Here is a 24,272-nt window from a genome sequence, read left to right on the forward strand (position 1 = left end):
GGGTAAAATCCTGGAGGGCATTCTAAGGGATGATAATATACTGGAGTATCTGAAGAGGAATAACCTCATGACCCAGTATCAGCACGGGTTTACTAGGGACCGTTCATGTCAGACTAATTTGATCAGTTTCTATGAAGAGGTAAGTTCCGGATTGGACCAAGGGAACCCAGTGGATGTAGTGTATATGGACTTTTCAAAGGCTTTTTATACGGTGCCACACAAAAGGTTGATACATAAAATGAGAATAATGGGGATAGAGGAAAATATGTGTAAGTGGGTTGAGAGCTGGCTCAGGGATAGGAAACAAAGGGTGGTTATTAATGGAGCACACTCGGACTGGGTAGCGGTTAGCAGTGGGTTACCACAGGGGTCAGTATTGGGCCCTCTTCTTTTTAACATATTTATTAATGACCTTGTAGGGGGCATTCAGAGTAGAATTTCAATATTTGCAGATGACACTAAACTCTGCAGGGTAATCAATACAGAGGAGGACAATTTTATATTACAGGATGATATATGTAAACTAGAAGCTTGGGCTGATAAATGGCAAATGAGCTTTAATGGGGATAAATGTAAGGTCATGCACTTGGGTAGAAGTAATAAGATGTATAATTATGTGCTTAATTCTAAAACTCTGGGCAAAACCGTCAATGAAAAAGACGGTGTATGGGTGGATGACAAACTCCTATTCAGTGGCCAGTGTCAGGCAGCTGCTACAAGGGCAAATAAAATAATGGGATGCATTAAAAGAGGCATAGATGCTCATGAGGAGAACATAATTTTACCTCTATACAAGTCACTAGTTCGACCACACTTAGAATACTGTGCACAGTTCTGGTCTCCGGTGTATAAGAAAGACATAGCTGAACTAGAGCGGGTGCAGAGAAGAGTGACCAAGGTTATTAGAGGACTGGGGGGTCTGCAATACCAAGATAGATTATTACACTTAAGGCTATTTAGTTTGGAAAAACGTAGACTAAGGGGAGATCTTATTTTAATGTATAAATATATGAGGGGACAGTACAAAGACCTTTCTGATGATCTTTTTAATCATAGACCTGAAACAGGGACAAGGGGGCATCCTCTGCGTTTGGAGGAAAAAAGGTTTAAGCATAATAACAGGCGCGGATTCTTTACTGTAAGAGCAGTGAGACTATGGAACTCTCTGCCATATGATGTTGTAATGAGTGATTCATTACTTAAATTTAAGAGGGGACTGGATACCTTTCTGGAAAAGTATAATGTTACAGGGTAAATACACTAGATTCCTTGATAGGGCGTTGATCCAGGGAACTAGTCTGATTGCCGTATGTGGAGTCGGGAAGGAATTTTTTTCCCCAATGTGGAGCTTACTCTTTGCCACATGGGTTTTTTTTGCCTTCCTCTGGATCAATATGTTAGGGCATGTTAGGTTAGGCTATGGGTTGAACTAGATGGACTTAAAGTCTTCCTTCAACCTTAATAACTATGTAGATCCTTGAGAGGGAATGGGGAGGGTTTCAAATAGATAAAGCAGTTTCGGGAGGATAGACATTTTAATCGCAGCGATGAGACCTAGGAGGGATAGAGGTAGAGACATCCACTTTTTTTTAGCAGAGACCTGATTTCCCGATATAATGACGGGAAATTTTTGTCATATAAGGTTGAAAAGGAAGACGTAAGGTTAATCCCCAGGTAACATGGGAGTCTTTCCAGTGGGATTTATAATTAGTTTGAAGTAGGCTCAATTGCGAGTCTGGGATGTTAATAGACAGGGCTTCTGTTTTATTCGTATTTGTTTTGTATCCTGACAGAGCACCAAATTGAGACAGGGTTGCATGAAGGTTAGGGAGCGATATATGGGCTAGTGAGGTTTAATAAAATATCGTCGGTGAAAAGAGAATGTTTAAATTCCTTATTATTGACCCGGATTCCTGAAATGTCTGGATTCATTCTAATACTCGCTCAAGATCGTGATCAACGGAATTAGGGGACATCCCGGCCTGGTACTATTTTTTATTTTGAACGGTGTAGGGGAGTTATGAGGTAACCTAATTGTTGCTCTGTTCTTAGAGTATAGCGTTTAAGAAAGGCCCCTTTATACCATAAGTCTCCGAAGTCTTAAGCATAAAGGTCCAGTCTAAGCGACCAAACGCCTTCTCGACGTCTAAACTTAAAAGAATGGTGGGTTCCTTAGACCTCCACACTATGTCCACAATTGCCCTCCTGGTATTATCGGCCCTTTGTCTAAACGGAACAAAGCCCACCTGATCTTTATGGACCAAAGAGGGCAGGTAAAAGTGTAGGCGAGTTGCCAGGAGTTTAGTAAAAATGTTACCATCTGAGTTAAGCAGGGCAATTGGCCTACAGTTCTTGCCGTCTAGTCCGTCCCCACCCGGTTTGGGGATTAAAGTTATGTATGAATGCAGCATAGTCAGGGATTTGGGCCCATTTTAGGAAAGGGTTAAAGAGGGTGGTAAGGGTAGTGAGAAGTTCATCTTCGAAAGTTTTGTAGTGTATGTAGGATGGGCCGTCTGGTCCTGGGGATTTCATGTTGGGCAGTTTTTGTATTATATCTGCAATCTCTTCTCATGAAATAGGAGCGTTTAAGGATGCAGTTTCATCGGCTGTGAGAGAGTGCAAACGACAAGAGGCCAGGAAGGAAGCCATGAGATGCTCTCTTCAGGAAGGGCCAAGGGAGGGTGGCGTAAGAAGAGAATACAGTTGTGAAAAGTATTGTTGGAAGATATTAGCAATTTCTTTAGGGTCATACGTTATCTGATTACCTTATTTTTTGGACCATAGGACGCACTTTTTTCCCCAAAATGTTTTGGGGTAAATGGGAGTGCGTCTTATGGTTGCAATATACTTACCAATCCTGTAGTGGTGACGGGCTGTGTTCAGTGGCAGCAGCTCTGTGGGGGGCTCCGCCGGCATTTCGTCAAAGCCTGGAGGCCCCCGCACATCCTTTGCTGCCATGTTGCCTCTTGGAAGATGGTCGCCGGGCTGGGGGCGGCGCATGCTCATATTCAGATCTCGTCGCAAGATCTCAGGAGACAAAATCTTGGGACAAGATCTCGTTGCCGAGATTTGAATCTGGGAATGCGCCGCCCCCGGCTTTGACGAAATGCCAGCGGAGCCCCCTATGGAGCACAGAGAGCCGCTGCCACTGCTCCGGAGCACAGAGCCCCTGCTCTGCCCCAGCACAGAGTCGCCGCCACCGCACCAGCTTGGGATGGGATTTCCAGGAGGCCACCGCACCAGCCTGGACCACCAAACGACCCCTATGACCACTCCTCCACCTGTGCCTATCCCTTCCCTGGTAAGGTGAATTCGGACTGTAAGACGGACCCCCATTTGACACATTATTTTTTTTTTTCCCTATTTTCCTTCTGAAAATTTGGGGTGCGTCTTATGGTCCGGTGCGTCTTATAGCACGAAAAATACGGAATGCTGATTTCCCAAAGCATGAGTATTGGATTGCACTCTATGATCCCTAAGTTGTTTGGCTAATGGAGTGTGGGTTTTATTAGCTTTTTCGTAGTAGCATTGACGTGTGTAGAGGACTAGCTTGTCTACCCGAGTGAGGGCTATACTTTTTAATTGGGCTCTAATGTCTATAATTTTTTTATTTTTTTTTCAGGGTATTTTTAGTAGGGTTAGAAGGCAAATGTGATTCTAAAGAGCTTAGTTTGGTTTGTAGAGTGTCAAGTTTTACTTTGTCTTTTTCTTCAGTCTAGACCCCATGGCAATACAGTGTCCCCGAAAGACCGCCTTATGGGCCTCCCAGAGGATGGCCTCTGAGGAACCTGATCCTTTATTCAGTTCAAAATAGGCTTTTAGGTGGGGTAGAGTTCCTCTCCAAGGACTGGTTTACATAAGAAGGTCTCGTTGAGTCTCCAGTGACAAGAACGGGTGAACAGTTGGGAGTCTTTAATAGTGAGTTCTATCAGAGCGTGATCAGACCATATTAAGGGGTTCATTTCGGCGCCTGTCATAATACACAGAAGAGGTGTGTTTCCAAAAAAGGTAGTCTATTCGAGTGTGGGTTCCATGAGGTGGGAAGAAAAATGAAAAAGACCTATCTCTCAGGTGGTTAATTCTCCCCAGGTCGTATCAGGAGTGTCTACGGAATTCTTTCGCTACGTGTGAATGAGCTGGATTTGGGGGTCTGTTGTTAAGTGAGAGCCTATCCATATTTTCTGAGAAGATCATATTAAAGTCTCCTCCCAGAATCACAGCCGAAGGTGGCAGGCGTGAAATCTTGAGTAATACCTTTCTAAGAAATTTGATTTGTGCTGAGTTGGGGACATAGATATTACAGATGGTGATTGGATTGATTATCTCTGAGATTACCTTGTAAAATTATATATCTGTCATCAGGATCTAGAATGGTAGAAGTTACCTGAATATGACAGTTTTTAGCTAGAAGGATCGCTAACTCTCGCTTTTTTTTTCTATCTTGTGTGGCAGAGAAAATAGTAGGCAACTGGCCAAGGGCAAAATTAAAGGTGCTCCTGGAGGAATACTATGTCTGCCCCCAGGGACTTCAATTCTGTCAGGGCTAGGCGTCGATTAGTGTTTCAATTAAGACCTTTGACAATTAAACATACACATTTAACCATGATAGTCATGTGAAAGAGAATGACTGCTGATGTACACTAACCCAATTCTGCTTGAAGATTGGATATCCCGGAGGTTGTGGAAGTGTTGTAGAGCCGGAGGTTGTGGAAGTGTCGTAGAGCCGTCCAGGTGGCTGGATCTGGGGTTGAGGATAGGAAGGGATGACACCGAAGGGAGGGGGAGACACCACATGACATAGAACAAATAAACATGAAGATTGACAGGCTTTTTAACAATCATTCCCTGTTGTGAGTCCGCAAAAGTTATAGGACACTTGACTCCTGAGGAGATCCCGGAGCCTAAGAGAAAAAAAGAACTCCGGCCCAGGTCCTCCGTAGGATTATTGGGGTCAAAAGAAAAACACCCCTACAAAGTAGAAAAAAGGAAGAAAAAAGTTTAAGCTAACTTATAAAGTGGTCAGGAGATAGTCCAAAGGTCAGGTTCCGGCATTCCACCATCTATTTCAGACCCTACTAAATGTGAACTAGCCATGCAGTAAACATATTACAAGGACTCCTAACCCCTGGCTGCACTAACACAATGGAGTGTACTCAATGAACATAGTGGCATAAGCAACCGAGGGCTTCATGGGGGAGGAGTAGTGGCCCCAGGAGAATTCCGGTTCTTTCTCTTCCAGGTGGCGGTCTGCCAGACTGGTGGCGGAGCAGGCGTCAGAAATTCAAGTTCCCAGTCTGTGATGTCTGGGGCGGGGATGTCGCATGTCTTGCAGAACGCCGGTAGATCTCCATGGAATCTCAACATAGCTGATTTGCCTTCTGTCCTAGCAGTAAGGGGGAAAGGAAAGCCCCAGCGATATGTGAGCTAACGGTCCATGAGAGTATTCAAAAGAGGACGCAGGTGTCTCCTCTTCTGGAGTGTGATCCACGGTAGATCTGGGAAGAGATGAATAGGAACCCCTTTGTTCTCCAGTGATTTCGTGGCACGTGCTTTATACATGATGTTTTCTTTGGTTGTGTAATCATGTACGCAACATATGATGTCCCGAGGGAAGATCGAAGACCCTTTTGCTTTGAGTGCCCGGTGGACCTGATCAGGTTTAATGGAGTTGGGGTGGGGCAGATTTAAGATTTTATTGAAGATGGAGTCCAGGATTTTTTGTAGGTCTTCCTGCCCTTCATAGTCACCCATTTTATATGATCGCTTTAGTCTTTTGGACCCTTTCCTGCTGACAAGTTAAAAAAAAAAAAAAATGGATCCAAAAACTACCGTACTTTCATCCCCCCTCCTGCTATTATAGCTAGAGGATATTATCTGTGCTGTACTCTGATCATTACCAACGTTGCAGTGCAACAACCCTTTAAGAATAACATAGCTGTCTTGGGACTTGTCCATATGTGGCGTGAGGTCTCCTGTTTTATCCCCGCATTGATGATGCCAATGCTTCTCCCCCCCCCCCCCCCCCCATTCCTTCCATCATCTAGTTCAGCTCCTTACTTTCCCATTTCTTTCTTCTGCTTTTGTAGCAGCGCTACCATGATCCTGTACATGCAGAAGTGTTATCTCTTGGACCTATTTTCCTGTAATTTTATCATTATTCCCTCAGGACGCTGCCAAGCAGCAAGGAAGACCTCCTCAGTGACCACGTCAAAGAGCTAGAGAAACTCTCATTGAGTCTTGAAGATCTCAAACAAGAGGTACCCTTTGTGCACAAAGTGGGTGCTGACTTTACTGATTGTGGCTGGAAGCTGGAACTGACTTTACAGATTGTGGCTGGAAGCTGGCGCTGACTTTACTGATTGTGGCTGGAAGCTGGAGCTGACTTTACTGATTGTGGCTGGAAGCTGGAGCTGACTTTACTGATTGTGGCTGGAAGCTGGAGCTGACTTTACTGATTGTGGCTGGAAGCTGGCGCTGACTTTACTGATTGTGGCTGGAAGCTGGAGCTGAATTTACTGATTGTGGCTGGAAGCTGGAGCTGACTTTACTGATTGTGGCTGGAAGCTGGAGCTGAATTTACTGATTGTGGCTGGAAGCTGGAGCTGAATTTACTGATTGTGGCTGGAAGCTGGCGCTGACTTTACTGATTGTGGCTGGAACTGACTTTACAGATTGTGGCTGGAAGCTGGCGCTGACTTTACTGATTGTGGCTGGAAGCTGGAGCTGACTTTACTGATTGTGGCTGGAAGCTGGAGCTGACTTTACTGATTGTGGCTGGAAGCTGGAGCTGACTTTACTGATTGTGGCTGGAAGCTGGAGCTGACTTTACTGATTGTGGCTGGAAGCTGGAGCTGGATTGTGCAGCTATTCAGACATTGATATTCACAGTACATACACCAACCTCATCAGGTCCAAGAAATCTGACATGCCATGTTATGTTGTGTTTTTTTCTCAGTGCAAGTTCCTCTGCAGCGCTGTCCCCGGGGAAGACACTGGTATCCAGAAGCTGACACTGGCCCTGACAGACTTCCACCAGCTCATTACGGCTTTCACTCAGGTGTATGAGAATGAATTTCACGAACACTGCGGACACCCGGCGCCTCAGATGAGCCCCTCGGGCCCCCTCTTCCAGTTAGCTCACCAGTTGCTGACTACATGCTGCAAGGTACTCCACATCCATTTCTAAATTATGTTATGGTCCTTAATTTAAAAGCAATTTGTTATCTGAAAATTACCTACTGCTTAAATAATTTATATTAAACTAGATGGTGGCCCGATTCTAACGCATCGGATATTCTAGAATATTTATGTATATAGCAGCTACATACTATATAGCACAGGCCACGTAGTATATAGGAGCCATGTAGTATATAGCATACAAATAGTACATGGCCTGTGCTATATAGTATGTGGCTGCTATATACTTACATACATACATACATATTGTAGAATACCCGATGCGTTGTATAAAACGCAGCCCAATGCAGTATCTAACACAGGCCACGTAGTATACAGCAGCCATGTAGTATATAACACTGCCCACGTAGTATATAGCAGCCATGTAGTATATAGTACTGCCCATGTGTATAAATAACACCAAAATCTGAGCAGTGGACAAACAAGGGACCCAGTCAAGGAGATGGGTAATTCTAAAAATTACATTTTATTATAATGAAAATATGGTAAACAATAATCCACAAGAAAGATAAAAATTCATATAATATACAAAAAACGCACGTCTGCTGGACCAAAAAGAACGTGCCAATCACATAAATATATATAGGCAACAAAATACAATAAGAAACCCCTCAAGGTGACAAAAAGATAAAAAATATATAAATATATAATAAATGTACTGTGTTAAAAGCGGAAGGTGGGGGGAGAAAAAGGTAAAGAAATGTGTAAATGCAAAGGGAATGAATTCCAAATACAGGAAAATGAGGACTAAAAAAATCCTTAGCCTCAAGAAAGTGCACAGTGCCAGATAATCAATAAATAGTGCAATAACAGAGGGGGTCCGCTGGCCCAAAACTAGATCATTACACTCAAACACAAAGTGACCAAGTGCATGTGATGGAAAAAAGCAAAATCGCTTACACAGTAAATTAATATATACCTTTCAGAGTTAATCAGGTCCAGTAGTACGTGCGCCCCGACGCGCGTTTCGGAACGAGTCCTTCGTCAGGGGGTACGTACACTGTCCTAGATGGCCATATTTATACTGATGCTGATTAGCGCCAATGTACGGCGTCCGGGTATATGCGGCGCATGCGCCGCCAGGAGGTCCCGGAAGTCCGTGACGTCCACGTCATGTGATCGGACGCACGGCATGATGGTCCGGCGTTGCCTAGGTCACATAGACGCGGTGAGTCAGGACTGCGAGACACAAGCGGCGCATGCGCACAACCAAGGACCCGACATTAAGCGGAAGGGAGCAAGTACATAATAACAGAAGGGTGCTGCGTCACCTGAAACGCGTAGATAGTGTTTTTTACCTATATTGTGCTGATGTTTTATCCTCTGCTTCTTATATGAAGTGAATAAAGTATTTAGTTTTTACTTTTCACCGCTTCGTTGAGCTGGAATTCCTTTTTCTTTTCCTGGTTCCGCACGCCTTGACATAGCGTTTCCGTGCTCTGAGCCTCCTGGGACTGTTACTGTGGTGAGCTGGATTTCTTTTTTCTTCTGTAAGGCTACGTTCACATTAGCGTTGAGCGCCGGTGCGTCGGCGACGCAACGCACGACGCACCAAAAAACGCGCGCAAACGCACGCAAAAACGCTGCGTTTTGCGACGCGTGCATCGTTTTTTGACGAAAATCGGACGCACAAAAAATGCAACTTGTTGCATTTTCTTGCGTCCGACGCTAGCGTCGAAAACGACGCACGTGTCGGAAAACGCAACAAAAAAAACGCACGCGTCCCCCATGTTAAACATAGGGGCGCGTTGCCGCTGCGTCGGCGACGCAACAGCGACGCACATTAGCGGAACGCTAATGTGAACGTAGCCTTAGCAAGTACATATGCAGAGGGAAATCGGACAATCTCAAACAGGAACCTGATCAAGGAGTGTGGGAAGCATGTAATACATCTAATCATACAGGGGCAAATGAAATACGTATGCGATCTGGGCCATACATGGTAAAAGAGAGTATATATATATATGCACTGAAAGCTGAAGAAAAAAGTAAAAATATAAAATATATATCCATATATATGTAGCAAATTAATAATAAGTTCTTAATGAATACTCAAAGATAAAATAGTAATGAATACATAACCAATAAAAACACATAAATAAATATATATATATATATATATATATTTACTAGCATACTTTATATCTCTATACACATGTAATATTATACAAATTATCAATAATAAGTGATCATGAATGAGAATAAAATAGCAGACTTAATGAAAAATATTAGTACAAGAGTAATATAAATACAAAAATATATATTAAAAATAGAAAAATAATAATGGAAAAATATAATAATAAATAGGAAAAATAAGGAAAAAATAATAATGGTACAAACAAAAAATAAAAAATATATATAATGAAAATAAAAATAAAATTAAAAATAAGGAATAATAACCAAGAAATAATGAATGAAAAATAATGGCTCAAAAAATAAAAATGAATTAATAATGAAAAATAAATAATAATTAAAAATAAAAAATAATGAAAAATAAAGAATAATGATGGAGAATGAAAATATGTACATAATACATGTCACATTGAAGATATATATAATATAATATAATATCAATTTGCTGCTGATGAGTAGTCCAAATTAGGATATCCCAAATTCCACACGTGGATCTTTATAAAATCCCATCATATCGGAACCTTATAGGAATGAATTCAAATGTATAATAAATAAAGCACCCTAAAAAATATAAAAAATACGGGTTAAAAGAACAGTATAAAAACATTTAAATGGTGGATCTAAAATTGACAGGGCAATTTACATATCTATTAAAGGAAAGAGGCAAAACTCAAATTTTCATTCAATCCCCTAGGGGAAACAGTATCTAACGTCCAAATCCATTTGGTCTCCTTCTGCAGTAATTGTGTACTAATTTTACCACCACAATCATTTGGCACAACCATATCAATCCCCATCACTTTTAAGAGAGAGGAGTCACATTCGTGGTGTAAATGTTTAGGGATGGTCTTCAATAGGGAAATATCCTCAATTTCTTTTGCTGCCTCTATCCCTAAAACATGCTCCCGTACTCTGATTTTAAATTGGCGAGCAGTCATTCCGACATAGATCAATGTGCAGGGGCACATGGCATAATATATCACAGCCTTTGAAGTACAAGTTATAGTGTGTGTGATGTTGAAGGTGGTCGTCCCCATTGAGTTACAAAACTTCTGACTCCTCACTATGTTGGGACACGCTACACACTTGCCGCAAGCTTTGCAGCCGGATAAAGGTTTTGAGTCGGATAGAAAGGAAGGGACAACAGAATTATGGGCATAGTGACTCCTAACAGATGGTCCTTAATGTTCCTGCATCTTCTAAAGGTAATGCTTGGTTTATTGCCAATATATTGGCATAAGACAGGGTCAGCCTGAAGGATAGCCCAAGATTTGGTTAAGCATAACCTCATCTTCTCAGTTTGGCCATGGTATCTCGTAATGTACCTGACCGTATAGTTACTTTTAGGCGTCTTTGTTTGATACAGGGCCTGATGTCGAGTTGTATGTTTGGCACGAAGATATGCCTTTTTAACAGAACATCTACTATAGCCGCGATCCCAAAATTTTTGTTTTAGCCCCATGGCCTGTTTTTCAAAATCCTCCTCACTAGAGCAGATCCTACGGAGTCTTAGGAATTGACCAATAGGAATGGAGCAGATCATAGCAGGCGGATGTGATGAAGTTGCATGAAGGAATGAATTCGTTGCCGTTGGCTTATAGAATAAATCTGTATGAAGGCAATCATCCTCACCTCTAGTAACCTTGACATCAAGAAAATCAATTGAACTTCTCCCATATTTATAGGTCAAATGTATATTTTTTGAATTTTGATTAAGTGAGGTCATGAACTCTTGAAGTAAATCGACTGACCCCTGCCAGATCAAAAATAAGTCATCAATAAATCGCACTCAAAATGGGAAGCGATCAATTGACGGTACATCATCAGAGAAAGGGTCCTTCTCCCACAGCCCAAGGAACAAATTTGCGTAAGCCGGTGCAAATGACGCCCCCATTGCTGTGCCCTGGAGCTGCAAGTAGAAGGACCCTTTAAATAGAAAAAAATTGTGAATAAGTGAGAACTGAAGAAGTTCAATAGTAAATTGGTTCATAGATGTAAGTGAGGATGATGATGACAAAAAATATTGTACAGCTCCAATTCCGTCGCTATGTCTTATGCTTGTATAGAGTGACTCCACGTCACAAGTAACCAACAATGTATCCTGATCTATGTGGAGTCCGTCAATCTTTTTAAGGAATTCGTTGGTATCTTTAATGAAAGATGGAAGTGTTTCTACCATAGGCTGTAATCTAGAATCAATAAATTTATTCACGTTTTCTAGATAATTTCCACAGCCCGAGATGATCGGCCTACCAGGAGGAGTATCCTGGTTTTTGTGGATTTTTGGTAACAGGTAGAGCGTTGATATGGTTGGTTCAGACACTTGCAATGCATTGAATAAATCCCTTGAGATGATATCTCCATCAAGTGCCCCACAAAGTATTGTTTGTAGCTTAGAACGAAATGTACTCAGAGGGTTGAATGTCAATTTCTTGTAGCATACAGTATCTCTCAATTGTCTAAATGCTTCAGTCTCATATGACTGTTTCGGCCAAATAACTATATTTCCCCCTAATTTCTCGTGACTGCTTAAATTCTCATTATTAGGGAAACATGGAATCTTCTCAAGTTCCCTCGTTACAGTCCTAACAAAGACATCAAGTGTGGGACAGGTCGACAAAGGGGGAAATTTACTTGACTTAGGACGGATAGACATAGGAATCTTACCTCCTGCTGGATTTTTATGTTCCAGGGCCAATTCCTCTAGGGTAGCTAGTGCCTCCTGTTCCGTCTCTGTGGGGAATAATTTTAAAATATCCATGTAGCCATGTACTATATAACACTGCCCACGTAGTGTATATAGCAGCCATGTAGTATATAGTACTGCCCACGTAGTGTATATAGCAGCCATGTAGTATATAGTACTGCCCACGTAGTGTATATAGCAGCCATGTAGTATATAGTACTGCCCACGTAGTGTATATAGCAGCCATGTAGTATATAGTACTGCCCACGTAGTGTATATAGCAGCCATGTAGTATATAGTACTGCCCACGTAGTGTATATAGCAGCCATGTAGTATATAGTACTGCCCACGTAGTGTATATAGCAGCCATGTAGTATATAGTACTGCCCACGCAGTGTATATAGCAGCCATGTAGTATATAGTACTGCCCACGCAGTGTATATAGCAGCCATGTAGTATATAGTACTGCCCACGTAGTGTATATAGCAGCCATGTAGTATATAGTACTGCCCACGTAGTGTATATAGCAGCCATGTAGTATATAGTACTGCCCACGTAGTGTATATAGCAGCCATGTAGTATATAGTACTGCCCACGTAGTGTATATAGCAGCCATGTAGTATATAGTACTGCCCACGTAGTGTATATAGCACTGCCCACGTAGTGTATATAGCAGCCATGTAGTATATAGTACTGCCCACGTAGTGTATATAGCAGCCATGTAGTATATAGTACTGCCCACGTAGTGTATATAGCAGCCATGTAGTATATAGTACTGCCCACGTAGTGTATATAGCAGCCATGTAGTATATAGTACTGCCCACGTAGTGTATATAGCAGCCATGTAGTATATAGTACTGCCCACGTAGTGTATATAGCAGCCATGTAGTACAGTTAGGGCCAGAAATATTTGGACAGTGACACAAGTTTTGTTATTTTAGCTGTTTACAAAAACATGTTCAGAAATACAATTATATATATAATATGGGCTGAAAGTGCACACTCCCAGCTGCAATATGATAGTTTCCACATACAAATCGGAGAAAGGGTTTAGGAATCATAGCTCTGTAATGCATAGCGTCCTCTTTTTCAAGGGACCAAAAGTAATTGGACAATGGACTCTAAGGGCTGCAATTAACTCTGAAGGCGTCTCCCTCTTTAACCTGTAATCAATGAAGTAGTTAAAAGGTCAGGGGTGGATTCCAGGTGTGTGGTTTTGCATTTGGAAGCTGTTGCTGTGAGCAGACAACATGCGGTCAAAGGAACTCTCAATTGAGGTGAAGCAGAACATCCTGAGGCTGAAAAAAAAAAAAAAAATCCATCAGAGAGATAGCAGACATGCTTGGAGTAGCAAAATCAACAGTTGGGTACATTCTGAGAAAAAAGGAATTGACTGGTGAGCTTGGGAACTCAAAAAGGCCTGGGCGTCCACGGATGACAACAGTGGTGGATGATCGCCGCATACTTAATTTGGTGAAGAAGAACCCGTTCACAACATCAACTGAAGTCCAGAACACTCTCAGTGAAGTAGGTGTATCTGTCTCTAAGTCAACAGTAAAGAGAAGACTCCATGACAGTAAATACAAAGGGTTCACATCTAGATGCAAACCATTCATCAATACCAAAAATAGACAGGCCAGAGTTAAATTTGCAGAAAAACACCTCAAGAAGCCAGCTCAGTTCTGGAAAAGTATTCTATGGACAGATGAGACAAAGATCAACCTGTACCAGAATGATGGGAAGAAAAAAGTTTGGAGAAGAAAGGGAACGGCACATGATCCAAGGCACACCACATCCTCTGTAAAACATGGTGGAGGAAACGTGATGGCATGGGCATGCATGGCTTTCAATGGCACTGGGTCACTTGTGTTTATTGATGACATAAGAGCAGACAAGAGTAGCCGGATGAATTCTGAAGTGTAACGGGATATACTTTCAGCCCAGATTCAGGCAAATGCTGCAAAGTTGATTGGACGGCGCTTCATAGTACAGCTGGACAATGACCCCAAGCATACATCCAAAGCTACCCAGGAGTTCATGAGTGCCAAAAAGTGGAACATTCTGCAATGGCCAAGTCAATCTCCAGATCTAAACCCAATTGAGCATGCATTTCACTTGCTCAAATCCAGACTTAAGACGGAAAGACCCACAAACAAGCAAGACCTGAAGGCTGCGGCTGTAAAGGCCTGGCAAAGCATTAAGAAGGAGGAAACCCAGCGTTTGGTGATGTCCATGGGTTCCAGACTTAAGGCAGTGATTGCCTCCAAAGGATTTGCAACAAAATATTGAAAATAAAAATATTTTGTTTGGGTTATGTTTATTTGTCCAATTACTTTTGACCTCCTAAAATGTGGAGTGTTTGTAAAGAAATGTGTACAATTCCTACATTTTCTATCAGATATTTTTGTTCAACCCTTCAAATTAAACGTTACAATCTGCACTTGAATTCTGTTGTAGAGGTTTCATTTCAAATCCAATGTGGTGGCATGCAGAGCCCAACTCGCGAAAATTGTGTCACTGTCCAAATATTTCTGGCCCTAACTGTATATAGTACTGGAAAGCATCAAAAAACAATAAACAAAAGGGAAAATCAAAAATCGTGTAACATGTTGTCCCTTTAAAACAATATATATTTTATTAAAAAATAATTAAAAAATACCACTACCCAGTGAACACAGAAAAAAAAAAGGGATTATAAAAACGAATCCACTAGTGCACCTTTCCTTACAGATAGCCCTACACTTGCCTGCTATCCCTTCCTAGCAGTGGAGGTTGGCACCCTGATAGAAATTTTGGCGCCCCCACTCCGAGACGGCTGACACCTGCTACCCCTGTTAATGTAACTAGTCAGCTATAGGAGGGAAAACAATGAGCCATAAAAAGAGATGAAGGAAGATGTTGGGTAGAGAAAACTAAGGTGCACACAAAAAACCTATATACCGTCCTCCCTCAATGACATCCCATATTAAGCCAAGAGACACTAGAAAAGATATATATATATATATATATATATATATATATGCTAGTGTGTGGAGCCAAATAAATCATATGCTCCCAGTGTTGTCAGTATAACGGTCCCTTTATGCATCAGCAAGGGATATAACTATATGCATTTAATGGCGAGATGACAGTGGGAGAACAGGTATAGAGTGACTAAAGACCTGGTTTAGTCTAAAATAGACAAAGTGCATGGCAGCACCCCCTTGGCAAACAGATCAATATATTTCAGGATATAGAACGATGTAACACATCTCAGTATAGCTACAGGTGTCACTAAGTACACAGTGATAATATGATACCATGCTGGTACAAAATCCTGAAAAAAATATAACGAGCTACACACTAGCTAAACAATACCCAGTGGGCTCTAATGACCAATGGTGGGTACTCATACACATGAACAGTCAGATAGACAAACATGGATAATTTCAACAGCAGCCAGTGAGAAGGGTGTTAACCCAAAAAAACCAGACACTTAGCTGTCAGTATAACGCCCCGACGCGTTTCCCCGTCATACGGTTCCTCAGGGGGCAGATATGATGATAAACCGGAGGTCATAGATACAGGTGCCCTGATGCCCAGGCAGACCTGATTAGATCCCAGAGGAAGGTGTTTATATGGCCCAATGTACCACCTGCTGACCAATCAGCAGGTGACCACCCCTTCCTCCTCCCAGAGTCCGGAGACACCGGGTATACACAATCAAGGTCCATGCATACGGACCAATGGATAAGCCCATGTCCATCCGAGTTTGGGGTTCCCACCCCCAATCACAATAAACGGATCATTAATTATACATGAAATAGAAATCATACCGCACCAGATACCAATCCCAAAAGACGCTCATGGCCGCATGGTAACTGCTGGGCGCCGCCATTGTAGATCCAAGACGCACAGCCCACATGCCGCTCTGATGGGCGGCGCCTGCGCACTAGAACCGGAAAAATAGAGGACCGGAGCGCACATAGCCTGTGCCGAGCGCCGCCATGTTTGGTGAGCCTGTACAGGGGCGGCGCCTGCGCATTGAGTACCAGGCAGATGGAAGGCCGGAGCGCACATCCCCGTGCGGCGCCTGCGCACCAGGTCCAGAAAGATGGAGGACCGGAGCGCACCTAATCTGTACCAGGCGCCGCCATGTTTGCTGCGCCTGTACAGAGGCGGCGCCTGCGTATTCGGTACCAGGCAGATAAAAGACCGGAGCGCATATACTCTGTCGGGCGCCGCCATGCTTGGTGCGCCTCAACCAGTCGTGTCCGTTCCCGACCCCAAAAAGGCGCAGAGGCAGCACAGGCGCCCCCAAGCCTATCCGAGAGGCACTGAATAAATGAACAATACCGGCGCGGCGTTACGGTGTATACATCGGTACCCCCCCAGAGGGAAAGCATCGGTATGAAAGGAACTGATAAATAATGATTAACATCAAAAGCGGGCCCTGAGTGGAAAGAACACCCCATATTGCCCCATATTAATACAACAAGCCCACCCCACACAGGAGGGATTCGCCCATGACAGGGCACCCAATTTGAATCAACACAAGCGCCATCCGCAAGAACAATAGATCGACGCGTGCACCGGAGGCAGGCACCCTGCCGCCCCCTCTTTTTTTAAAAAGTAGGCACATTGGCGGGGGGGGGGGGGGGTTGGTTTATGAAGGTGACTTCCCAAAAGACGCCCATTAGAAGTAGCCCACAAAGATCAATAATAAATTTGGAAACGACACAAGTGCCACAAAAGACCACAGCGGTTCCAGGAGGTATCCGTGCGATATTAACTGTCGGGAAGGAAACAGTGATAAACATGAATATTAGTCACAATCGACATCTACAGACTAGCTGTAGGATTTGGTATACCGGCCCCAAAAGTCAGCCAACCCATTCATCGATGCCACCTGGGAAAACAGGGGCAACACAGAGCCTCCAGAGTGTATAACCAATAGGTGAATACGCTGTATTATAGAAAGCAAGTGTAGGTTAGAGATTCATTTAGTCCTCTTGGTGACACAGATTGCATGCGGAAGATCCACTCTGCTTCTCGCTTAAGGAGGGCCTTATCAAAGTCGCCTCCACGTGTCTTTGGTTTCAGCAATTCAATCATGCAGAAGGTAATCCCTTCCATGGTGCCCCCATGCACCTGATTTACATGCCGGGCAACCGGGGTGTCCCTATTATGCCTAATGTCCCCAAGGTGTTCCCCGAACCTTGTTCTGAGCTCCCTTTTGGTTTTGCCAATATAGTCGAGGGGACAAGGGCAGGTGATCTTATATATCACCCCTGATGACTTACAATTGCCGAAATCTCTGATGTCAAAGCATCTACCATTTGCCGCACTCCTAAATTGTTTGGTCTGTCTTACGTATTGGCATTTCGAGCAATTACCACATCTAAAGAACCCTAGCGGTCTCCTCTCAAGCCACGTGCCTACTCCCTGTTGTTTCTGGTATAGGCTGTGCACCAAACGATCCCCAATTGATCTCCCCCTGCTATAGGTGATACTAGGTGTAGGGGAGATGAAGTCTTTCAAACCAGGCTCCGCCTGAAGGACCCCCCAGTGTCTTCTAATGATCTGATAGATTTTGTCAGACTGGTTATCAAAGGTCCCTATGAGCCTAACCAGATCCGGGGCCTCCCTAGATTTAGGCCGAGTTCTCAAAAGAGTCGACCTGTCGCTCTCTAGGGCCTCCTTGTAGGGTTTGGCAAGTACCTCTGGGGGATAACCCCTCTCCCTGAATTTACGGTGTAAATCACTGGCCTGGTGTTTAAAAGTATCCACCTCGGAGCAGTTCCTGCGAATGCGCAGAAACTGCCCTTTTGGTATCCCGCGCTTGAGAGGGGTAGTATGGTGACTCTGCCATTGCAACAGACTATTTGTTGCAGTCGGCTTACGGTACGTATGTGTACTGATACCCCCACTGCTATTCTTCGAGATCGTGAGGTCCAGGAAAGCAATGGTATGTTCCTGGTATTCGGACGTGAATCTCATTCCGATACTGTTGATGTTAGTCTCCCTCACAAACCTCTCAAAATCCGCCCCTGGGCCAGACCAAAGAATCAGAATATCATCAATGTATCTGGCCCAGAGGCAGATGTGGGGCTGCCACCATTTTTCATCCTCCGGAAAAATAAAGGTTTCCTCCCACCAGCCCAGGAACAAATTAGCATACGTGGGGGCACAAGGGCTCCCCATTGCTGTGCCCCTGAGCTGGTGGAAGTACTTACCGTTAAAGATAAAAAAGTTCCGGGTAAGGGTGAAGCGGAGAAGTTGTTTAACAAAATTGTTGTGCTCAGCACACTCAATTGCTCTCGTTTTCAGAAAGTGGTCAACCGCCTTCATGCCAATATCATGAGGGATGCTACTGTAGAGAGCCTCTACATCAATAGAAGCAAGTAGAACATTAGGCTCCACAGAGATATCCTCCAGCATACCCAAAAGGTGCGATGTGTCCCTCACATACGAGGGAAGTGATAGTACAAAAGGCCTCAAAATTTGGTGTATATATATGCCGATATTCTGTGATATAGAGTCAATGCCCGCCACAATCGGTCGACCTTTTAGCGGGTCAAGGCCCTTATGCACTTTTGGGAGAGCATAAATAGTTGGCACAGTGGGAGAGGCGGGAGCGAGGAAAGAGTATTCATTCTTGGATATAAGTCTACTGACTGCGGCTTGATTCAATATACCCATTAATTCATCAGAGTAGATTTTAGTAGGATCCCCCGGTAGAATCTCATAAGTATCATTAAGGAGTAGACCACACATCTGAAGGTATCTCGAATGATCTAAAATAACAAGATTGCCCCCCCTATCCGATGATTTAAAGATTAGGTTAGTGTTTTTTTTTTTCCAATCTCTTTAAGGCTACAGACTCATTTGTAGACAAATTCTGATCACCACAAAAATGGTTATTGGAGATCTTGCATAGGTCTGCCTCCACTAACTTGACAAAGATATCAACGCTGGTGACATCACCAGAAGGTGGCATTTTTTTACTCCTCCTCCCAAGGGAAGTAAAGGGTCCTTCACCCCTACCTCTCTCATTCTCCCGCAGGAGACCTACAAGGGCATTATATCCTTCAAGGTCTTCCTCACTCAAACCCAATTCCCTGCACTTCTCCCAATCATTTTTTTGAAAAAACAATTTCCACTTAAGGTTACGGCCGAAGAGATTAATGTCCTTTACCCAATTAAAGCAGTTATACCTGTGTGTGGGGACAAAGTTCAAACCCTTTTGCAGGACAGCGTATTCCTCCCTCGAGAATACAAACGGGGTGCACAGCCTATACCAGAAACCACAGGGAGTAGGCACGTGGCTTGAGAGGAGACCGCTAGGGTTCTTTAGATGTGGTAATTGCTCGAAATGCCAATACGTAAGACAGACCAAACAATTTAGGAGTGCGGCGAATGGTAGATGCTTTGACATCAGAGATTTCGGCAATTGTAAGTCATCAGGGGTGATATATAAGATCACCTGCCCTTGTCCCCTCGACTATATTGGCAAAACCAAAAGGGAGCTCAGAACAAGGTTCGGGGAACACCTTGGGGACATTAGGCATAATAGGGACACCCCGGTTGCCCGGCATGTAAATCAGGTGCATGGGGGCACCATGGAAGGGATTACCTTCTGCATGATTGAATTGCTGAAACCAAAGACACGTGGAGGCGACTTTGATAAGGCCCTCCTTAAGCGAGAAGCAGAGTGGATCTTCCGCATGCAATCTGTGTCACCAAGAGGACTAAATGAATCTCTAACCTACACTTGCTTTCTATAATACAGCGTATTCACCTATTGGTTATACACTCTGGAGGCTCTGTGTTGCCCCTGTTTTCCCAGGTGGCATCGATGAATGGGTTGGCTGACTTTTGGGGCCGGTATACCAAATCCTACAGCTAGTCTGTAGATGTCGATAGTGATAAACATGAATATTAGTCACAGTTTCCTTCCCGACAGTTAATATCGCACGGATACCTCCTGGAACCGCTCTGGTCTTTTGTGGCACTTGTGTCGTTTCCAAATTTATTATTGATCTTTGTGGGCTACTTCTAATGGGCGTCTTTTGGGAAGTCACCTTCATAAACCATTAGATTAGGTGCGCTCCGTTCCTCCATCTTTCCGGACCTGGTGCGCAGGCGCCGCACGGGGATGTGCGCTCCGGCCTTCCATCTGCCTGGCACTCAATGTGCAGGCGCCGCCCCTGTACAGGCTCACCAAACATGGCGGCGCTCGGCACAGGCTGTGCGCTCCGGTCCTCTATTTTTCCGGTTCTAGTGCGCAGGCGCCGCCCATCAGAGCGGCATGTGGGCTGTGCGTCTTGGATCTACAATGGCGGCGCCCAGCAGTTACCATGCGGCAATGAGCGTCTTTTGGGATTGGTATCTGGTGCGGTATGATTTCTATTTCATGTATAATTAATGATCCGTTTATTGTGATTGGGGGTGGGAACCCCAAACTCGGATGGACATGGGCTTATCCATTGGTCCGTATGCATGGACCTTGATTGTGTATACCCGGTGTCTCCGGACTCTGGGAGGAGGAAGGGGTGGTCACCTGCTGATTGGTCAGCAGGTGGTACATTGGGCCATATAAACACCTTCCTCTGGGATCTAATCAGGTCTGCCTGGGCATCAGGGCACCTGTATCTATGACCTCCGGTTTATCATCATATCTGCCCCCTGAGGAACCGTATGACGGGGAAACGCGTCGGGGCGTTATACTGACAGCTAAGTGTCTGGTTTTTTTGGGTTAACACCCTTCTCACTGGCTGCTGTTGAAATTATCCATGTTTGTCTATCTGACTGTGCATGTGTATGAGTACCCACCATTGGTCATTAGAGCCCACTGGGTATTGTTTAGCTAGTGTGTAGCTCGTTATATTTTTTTCAGGATTTTGTACCAGCATGGTATCATATTATCACTGTGTACTTAGTGACACCTGTAGCTATACTGAGATGTGTTACATCGTTCTATATCCTGAAATATATTGATCTGTTTGCCAAGGGGGTGCTGCCATGCACTTTGTCTATTTTAGACTAAACCAGGTCTTTAGTCACTCTATACCTGTTCTCCCACTGTCATCTCGCCATTAAATGCATATAGTTATATCCCTTGCTGATGCATAAAGGGACCGTTATACTGACAACACTGGGAGCATATGATTTATTTGGCTCCACACACTAGCATATATATATATATATATATCTTTTCTAGTGTCTCTTGGCTTAATATGGGATGTCATTGAGGGAGGACGGTATATAGGTTTTTTGTGTGCACCTTAGTTTTCTCTACCCAACATCTTCCTTCATCTCTTTTTATGGCTCATTGTTTTCCCTCCTATAGCTGACTAGTTACATTAACAGGGGTAGCAGGTGTCAGCCGTCGCGGAGTGGGGGCGCCAAAATTTCTATCAGGGTGCCAACCTCCACTGCTAGGAAGGGATAGCAGGCGAGTGTAGGGCTATCTGTGAGGAAAGGTGCACTAGTGGATTCGTTTTTATAATCCCTTTTTTTTTTTTTCTGTGTTCACTGGGTAGTGGTATTTTTTAATTATTTCTTAATAAAATATATATTGTTTTAAAGGGACAACATGTTACACGAGTATATAGTACTGCCCACGTAGTGTATATAGCAGCCATGTAGTATATAGTACTGCCCACGTAGTGTATATAGCAGCCATGTAGTATATAGTACTGCCCACGTAGTGTATATAGCAGCCATGTAGTATATAGTACTGCCCACGTAGTGTATATAGCAGCCATGTAGTATATGGTACTGCCCACGTAGTGTATATAGCAGCCATGTAGCCAACGCAGCCCACGCAGTATTTAGCAGTGTAGGCACATATCCCTGTTAAAAAAAAAAATAATTAAAATTAAATAGTTACATACTCACCCCCTGGGATCCAACGGCGCTGTGGCGATGGGCGCGCGGCTGCCACCATCTTCCATTCCCAGGATGCATTGCGAAATTACCAAGAAGACTTAGCGCATCCTCGGACTACGGAGGGTGAGTATAGCAGGTTTTTTTTTATTATTATTTTTAACATTAGATTTTTTTACTATTGACGCTGCATAGGCAGCATCAATAGTAAGACGTTGGGGACACACAGGGTTAATAGCAGCGATAACGGAGTGCGTAACCCGTGGCATAACGCGGTCCGTTACCGCTGGCATTAACCCTGTGTGAGCGGTGACCGGAGGGGAGTATGGAGCGGGTACTGACTGCGGGGAGTAAGGAGGGACTAATCGGACTGTGTCCGTCGCTGATTGGTCGCGGCAGCCATGACAGGCAGCTGGCGAGACCAATCAGCGACTTGGATTCCGTGACACAGGCCGCGACCAATGAATATCCTTGACAGACAGAAGGACAGACAGACGGAAGTGACCCTTAGACAATTATATAGTAGATGTATTTCTTAATTTTTTTTTCCAATTTATTATATATTTAATAAAATTAGAAATTTTGCTATTTTCACACTAAACTCACATCGTGTTCTGTACAGATACTTTTCAACAGTCTCAATATAATCACATAATTTATGAGCCCTCGCGGGCAGGGTCCTCTCTCCTCCTGTACCAATTGCGACTTGTATTGTTCAAGATTATTGTACTTGTTTTATTATGTATACCCCTCCTCACATGTAAAGCGCCATGGAATAAATGGCGCTATAATAATAAATAATAATAATAATAATGCCTGATAACCTCTATACACAGCTGATCACACAGGATCCACCATTCACAATAGGTGATGTCACAGCTCACCTCCTCCTCCTCCTCCTGTACAATGACTGATAACAGCTCTATATACAGTAGAGAACACAGGATCCACCATTCACAATAGGTGATGACACAGCTCACCTCCTCCTCCTGTACAATGACTGATAACACCTCTATATACAGTAGATAACACAGGACCCACCATTCACAATAGGTGATGTCACAGCTCGCCTCCTCCCCTTCCTGTACAGTGACCTCTGCCCAGAAAATACTTATTTACAAGTTGCAGTCAGTCTGTTTATTGATTGTTATATTCACTGGGGAAAAGGATTTTTTGGTACTCGCCGTAAAATCTTTTTCTTGGAGCCTTCATTGGGGGACACAGGTAACGATGGGTGAAAGAAACCTGGAACCTGAGCTGGGGGTCTTGGAGGAAGGAGGGGGGGGGACATGAAGAAAAGCCTTTCTGTGAGGGAGGAAAATTCCCCCTTGTAACCTGATGTTATGATATGCCTGATCCAGGCGTTATCGACTACAGATAGCCACGTATCCAAGAAGAGTAGGAGAGAGCCACCCAAGCGTACCCGAGTCATCCAATGAAGCGAGAAAGAAATAAGTATTTAATACCAGGGCTGTGGAGTCGGAATTGGAGCCCATTTTGGTGGAGACGGTGTCATGGAAAATGAGGAGTCGGAGGTTTGGCTTACCGACTCCACAGCCCTGTTTAATACATTACCAATTTTGCAAGTTTTCTCACGTACAAAGAATGGAGAGATCTGTAATTTTTATCGTAGGTACATCTCACCTGTGAGAGACAATCTCAAAATATAATACAGAATATCACACCATATGATTTTTACATAATTAATTTGCATTTTATTGCATGAAATAACTTATACAATACAAAAAAACAGGTTTCTGTTCCAAATATTAAGTTCTTTGTTTGCAATTACAGAGGTCAGACGTTTCCTGTAGATCTCTTGACCAAGCTTGCACACACTGCAGCAGGGATTTTGGCCCACTCCTCCATACAGATCTTCTCCAGATCTTTCAGGTTTCGGGCTGTCGCTGGGTAACATTGAGCTTCATCTCCCTCTAAAGATTTTCTATTGGGTTCAGGTCTGGAGACTGGCTAGGCCACTACAGGACCTTGAAATGCTTCTTACAGAGACACTACTTAGTTGCCCTGGCTGTGTTTTGGGTCATTGTCGTGCTGGAAGACTCAGCCACAACCCATCTTCAATGCTCGTACTGATGGAAGGAGGTTGTTGGCCACAATCTCATGATACATGACCCCATCCATCCTCCCTTCAATACCTTGCAGTTGTCCTATCCCCTTCGTAGAAAAGCACCCCCAAAGTATGATGTTTTCCCCACCATGCTTCATGGGTGGGATGGTGTTCTTGGGGTTATACTTATCTTTCTTGTTCCTCCAAGCACGGTGAGTGGAGTTGATCCCAAAAAGTTGTATTTTGATCTCATCAGACCACATGACCTTCTCCCATGCCTCCATTGGATCAGCCAGATCGTCATTGGTGAACTTCAAA

At 43.7% G+C, this 24,272-nt stretch overlaps 2 protein-coding genes across 4 annotated transcripts in view; one reads left to right on the plus strand and one right to left on the minus strand.

The window, feature by feature from the left end:
- The window catches only part of LOC138662542 (deoxyribonuclease-1-like), a 76,839-nt gene extending 71,874 nt beyond the window's left edge, over positions 1-4,965 (minus strand). Inside the window, exon 1 of one of the 2 annotated variants that reach the window (XM_069748311.1) lies at positions 4,646-4,965. In XM_069748311.1, coding sequence (XP_069604412.1) covers positions 4,646-4,842 — 197 coding nt within the window. In that variant the 5' untranslated portion in view covers positions 4,843-4,965. The remainder of the gene's footprint in view (positions 1-4,645) is intronic. The other variant, XM_069748312.1, reaches the window with a different exon arrangement.
- HAUS7 (HAUS augmin like complex subunit 7) overlaps positions 1-24,272 on the plus strand; it is a 104,606-nt gene that overhangs the window by 39,147 nt on the left and 41,187 nt on the right. For both annotated transcript variants that reach the window (XM_069748315.1, XM_069748316.1), the window contains exons 7-8: positions 6,167-6,257; positions 6,956-7,165. In XM_069748315.1, coding sequence (XP_069604416.1) covers positions 6,167-6,257; positions 6,956-7,165 — 301 coding nt within the window. The remainder of the gene's footprint in view (positions 1-6,166; positions 6,258-6,955; positions 7,166-24,272) is intronic.

Source organism: Ranitomeya imitator, chromosome 2, assembly GCF_032444005.1.
Source record: "Ranitomeya imitator isolate aRanImi1 chromosome 2, aRanImi1.pri, whole genome shotgun sequence".
NCBI lineage: Eukaryota > Metazoa > Chordata > Amphibia > Anura > Dendrobatidae > Ranitomeya > Ranitomeya imitator.